This window comes from Eurypyga helias, unplaced genomic scaffold (genome assembly GCF_000690775.1).
Source record: "Eurypyga helias isolate BGI_N326 unplaced genomic scaffold, ASM69077v1 Scaffold28365, whole genome shotgun sequence".
Lineage (NCBI taxonomy): Eukaryota > Metazoa > Chordata > Aves > Eurypygiformes > Eurypygidae > Eurypyga > Eurypyga helias.
This window is the reverse complement of record NW_010251220.1, coordinates 1-5,145: the sequence shown is the minus strand read 5'-3', so window position 1 is coordinate 5,145 and position 5,145 is coordinate 1. Positions and strand designations below refer to the sequence as shown.

Here is a 5,145-nt window from a genome sequence, read left to right as displayed (position 1 = left end):
GGCTTCCCGAGGGGCAGGCTCCCGGCGTGATGGGGCTGCTGGGCTCCGGGGCTGCGGTCTGTGCCGCTAATGATCCTTTGCACGGTGCTGCCTAATTTACTGCCGGGTCTATCTCTTTGCCCTGAAACAGAGGTACTGCTGGTCTGTCTTCCATGTTAGACCAACGTCTTGCGGAGGAAAAGCTAGACGCAATAGCACATTATAGGCTGTTGCGATACAATAAACTTTGCAACTGCGTTTTTGGTTTATAGCATGCTTAAAGTATTTTTGCTATTTCAATACTCCAATGTAATTATTTTCCCTTTTTTTTTAATGCGACGATGATAATTTACCTCGTACCACCACATGTTCTTTGCATACCTGTTAGCTTTGTCTTTCAGGCCTGTGGTAACGCTGTCAGTGATGCTGGTGCATGAAGGATTTCAGAGGCAGTGTGTCGAGAAATCACTTTCTCTTTTTTTTTCCCTCCTCATCTCCTTTAGGTTAACTCTGCTGTATTCAACAGTTGTCTTCCTAGCCAGGGAGGCGTTTCGCAGAGCTTGTTTGAGTGGAAGTACAAAGCGAAACTGGACCAAAACAATTAATCTGTTGTGGCTGACGTAAGATACTTTTAAAAATTTACTTCTTTAGAACTTATTTCTAATTCTTGTCTAACAGCTCACAAAACGAGAGCAAGTGTTTATTTACTTCAGCACTGAGCATTTAGTAGACTCAGTCGTCTTTCAGGACTGATACAGGAAACTGGTCAAGTCTGTTGCTTTAGTATTTGTGGACTTGATCTCTTTTTGGAGCACGTGGGAAAGCGCATCTTCAGAGGTGCTATCAGGAGCCATTTGTTCTGTTGCTTACCCTGGAGTTTCATTTATGTTGTAGCTGTGAAAGGAAAACCCTGCTGCACAAATACTTACTCCTTTATTTTTTTCTTCCTCTGCCTGCTCAGTCTTGCTATTTTATTACTTGATAGGCATTTGTGAATCTAGTTTAGATATTTTATATTTTTTTTTTATCTCTCAAACTAATTTTTATTCCAAGTCTTGAGCCCTGATGCAGTTTAATGCCATGGCAACATAAATGTTTGTGTTAGGTAGGAGAGATGTGAAAAGGTGAAAAAGATTTGGAATTGAGCAACAAGGAATAAGTAGGACTACTTCTGTCAACTGTAGTGCCATTTTTAGCAGAAAGTGGGTATCTTAAAGCCTGTGCGAAGCTGCAGCCAACATGTAAATCATGCCTTGCAGCTAAGTGGATTTTATGACTTGTTGCGCTCTTCTGGATCCTGGATACATATCCCTGCTGCTTCCCCTCTGTCAGATCTAGCAGCTGCGCAGCCACAGTTAGGTGTGTTGGGGAGTTTACCTGCCTGATACGGTGGAAAGCTACTGCACAACAAAACAGTAGTCTTCCACTGGGGCACCCTGCTGACTTTCCCCTGGAACTGCACAGCGCTGGCATGGGGAGTTATGCGTGGTCATCTGCATCCAGGTATAAAGAATAGGGATTGTCCCTTTCAGGGGTAGGTTTAATACTAATATTTTTAAATGTATTAGATCTGTTCTCTTTGCTATATTATAATCTTTTTTTTTTTTTTTTTGCTATTTGACAGCCTTTCAGGTGGGCATGAAATGATAGAGTTAACAATGACTGTGCACCTTTTTAAATTTTTCCTTGTAGACACGTGTAACTTAAAATGAAGATTTACCTTCTTGCAGGATCTGAAATGCATGGTAGGAGCTTGATGTCACACTCCTTAGGGGTCTGATAATGAGAGGGTCAAATAGATATTAATATAAAAATGATGTAAAACTTGCTGCACTCTGCCAGAAGCCTCGTGTCCCTGAAGCAGTGTCACAGAAGGTAATACACATTTAGCTACAATCATTAATCAGGGTGGCTTTGAGCTGCAGCAGGGCATTGTGAATGGGCACACCTGAGGTGCAGGCATGCATTTTCCTCTGCTCGCTCTGCTGTCAGTCGCTGGAGAACCGGTGATTTCTGGAAGAGTAAGAGAAGTGGTTGGAGTGGTGGCATCTTTATATCTTACAGCCAGATCCAACAAAGCTTGTCTGCCAAACCCCTGGTAACCAGACTGTAAAAGTTGCAGCAGTGAGGAGTTTGCAGGCTGATAGGGAACCAGAATTATTTCGTCCTAGGGAACAAGAAATGCAGATAATTGACCTTGCGTTTGGTTCTTGAGTAGAAAATAGACAAGTCAAAGGTTTTCTGTCTTGCAAATAATGTCTTAAAGATGTTCATTACCAAAAAAAAAAAAGCTATTCTTGGTATAGTAACAATAATAATTAATTCCTCAGGGCCTTTTAAATTGTTATAACCATATAGAATCATAGAATTATATAAATATGTGACATTTTCATCTAGTTCTCTTTGTGTTGGTGTGTTTTTTTTCTCTAAAATAACATTTCTATTGATTTGCTTTCATGTTAACTTTTTAGAGTCCCTCTTGGTGTTTTTTGGTCTATTTTCCTGGGCTTAGTGTGGTTACACTTGCTTGAAGTACCTGATCCTTCGCTGGTTCCTCATTACCAGGCTGGTGTGGTGTCCTTTGGTCTTTCAGCAGTTATTGAACTTCTGGGAGAACCGTTCTGGGTTTTAGCACAAGCTCACTTGTTTGTGAGGCTTAAGGTTAGTGAAGTACATGGGGTGTGTGTGTCGGGGGTGAATTGTTTTTCTTGGTTGCAAAGAACAGGTTACTGAACTAGATCTCTTGGTTTTTATATGCCTGAACATACAAACCCTGTGTGTACTGTTTAGTACTGTACGACATAGTTGTCTCACAGATAGGAATTTGTCCCTGTTAAAGCAAGAATGTTGGCTTATTTAGAAACTATCACCTTAGTGATCATTAAATACTTAGTCATGAATGTTAATTGGAGGGAGAGGCACACAACTTCCACAGTTTTGCATTTCAGTTGACTGCTCTTACGAAATTGTGAAATGCAATAATTTGAGAATGTGATTGTCTCAAGCAAAATTTTCTCCCTTACGTTCCATGGAAAGGTCTGGGAAAGTGCAGTGGAGAAACTGTGAAATGCAAGAATAGAAAATTTACGGAGAAATTACTGTTCAAGACAGCCAGCTCAGCGTAAAGAGACTGTGATAAAGTCACACTGGCTTTGCAAGTCTTTTTACCTTCCTAAATAAATCCTGTGTGTGAAACTAATATATTTTAAGTTTGTGTATGTGGTGAAGTTGGCAGAAAATACGCCTCTGTTTTCTCTTTCTTAAAGGTAATTGCTGAAAGCCTTTCCATAGTGTCAAAATGCATTTTGACAGTTACGTTAGTAGCCCTTTATCCTCAATGGGGCCTCTACATTTTTTCCTTGGCTCAGGTAAGTTTCCTTTTCTATACGTTCTTGATTCATCTGAATTTTTATTTCTTTGACATTTAGCCTGCAAATAACTTTAGGGAGGCGAGAGAAGCAGCTTCTGGGAGGTTTAAGATTTAGCACTTGTATGTAGTTATTTTCCTAATGGTCGTTACTGACTAGGCACTTGGACCTCGAGCAGGTTAATGGGGGTGCAAGAAAGCATCTTCTGTCTGTGAAGGCACACTTTTCAAATGAGTTTATGTTTATCTGTGTGAGCTTTATGTTGACTCTTTGTCTTAATGAGTTACACATTCTAATGACTGAAGACTGTTCACCACCTGGCTTCAGAATTAATGTTAGACTTTGGCTTCTGTTGTGTAGAAGACTGTGATCACATGATAACTTTATCAGCCTGTGCCACCAGCCTATATCACCTTATCAGAAGGTTCTAACCATGAGTAACATATTCGGGTTAAAACTTTTTCTTTACTACAGTGAAGAAGGGATAGATTGGCACCTGAAAAATAGGGTCGTGGCCTGTGCACTGTCAGTTCACCTAGAAATAAAATGTGATCCACCTCAGATGTGGGCATTAGGTTATTTTTTTTTAGATCTTGCAGTGGCTGTAGTAGGTGCTTATAACTGATTGAAGCTGGAGAAAAGGAGGCCCAGGAGAGACGTTATGACACTCTGCAACTATCTGGAAGCAGGTTGTAGCAAAGTGGGTGTCAGTCTCTTTTCTGAAGTAACAAGTTAAAGGACAAGAGGAATTGGCCTCCAGTTGTGCTGGGGAGGTTTAGATTGGATATTAGGAAAAATTTCTTCACTGCAAGGGCTGTCAGGCATTGGAATGGGCTGCACAGGGAGGTAGTGGAGTCACCAGCCATGGAGGGATTTAAAGGACGTCTAGACATGATGCTTAGGGACATGACTTAGGGGTGGACTTGGCAGGTTAACAGGTAACAGTTGGACTTGATGATCTTAAAGGTCCTTTCCAACCTAAATGACTTTATGAATTGAGAGATGTAGACAGTAGCTACTCTGTCAACTTGATTTTTGAGCTAGTGAACAATTGCTTTATAATGGTACTTTAAATAATCAGTTTAATAATGCTGACTAGATCATGAAAGTTAGCAAAGGGCTGTGATAACATAGAGTTAAAAAAAATGATCAACAGCATTCTTGAGACATGTAAATGAAATTCTTCACCTAGTTTAATATTTGACAAGAATAAGGGCTACTAACTACATTTTCTTCTCTCTGAGTTTAGAAGTCTAGTATGTACTTCTAGAATGTAATTCTACATTTGTAAGTTAATTTTATATCACTTTTTCTTCCCTCCTTCCCTATCTTTCCAGCTTTTATATACCAGTGTTCTGGTAATGTGCTATGTAATTTATTTTATGATATTTTTGGGGTCTCCTGAAGCAACCAAGAAGTCATTTCCAGTTGCTAGAATGAAAGCTCTGTTACCTAACTTGGTTGAAGATGAGGTAGGCTGCACAGTTTATTTCTTTTCTCTTTTTTTTTTTAAAGTCTTTTTTTGGAAGCGTTTTGAAAATTAGTTTGAGATAGTGGAGTTAACTGAGTTAACGGGGTGGGTTTGGGAATATCTCTGCACTGTAGAAGATATGACCAGTTAAGGAAAAAAAAAAAATTACATAAGAATTCTGTTTGTATTAGTAAAATCCTTGTCAGAAAAACGTTACATAACTCTATCTATTTGTGGTTATGGGCTTGTTGCTGACTTACCTTTTAGAGTCTTTGCACAAACCATTAACAAGATCCACTGTGTGCAGAGGAATCATAGAATCATAGA

The 5,145-nt window shown here is 39.6% G+C and overlaps 1 protein-coding gene across 1 annotated transcript; it reads left to right on the top strand.

Annotated features, from left to right (window-relative positions):
- Positions 1 to 380: 380 nt before the first annotated feature.
- Positions 381 to 4,819, top strand: LOC104509882 (protein RFT1 homolog; the record flags this gene model as incomplete). The annotated part of the gene is made up of 4 exons (XM_010151963.1): positions 381 to 599; positions 2,451 to 2,640; positions 3,246 to 3,347; positions 4,685 to 4,819. Coding segments are annotated over 4 exons (646 nt in total), but the record flags the coding sequence as incomplete, so codon positions are not given.
- Between the last annotated feature and the right edge of the window lie 326 nt (positions 4,820 to 5,145).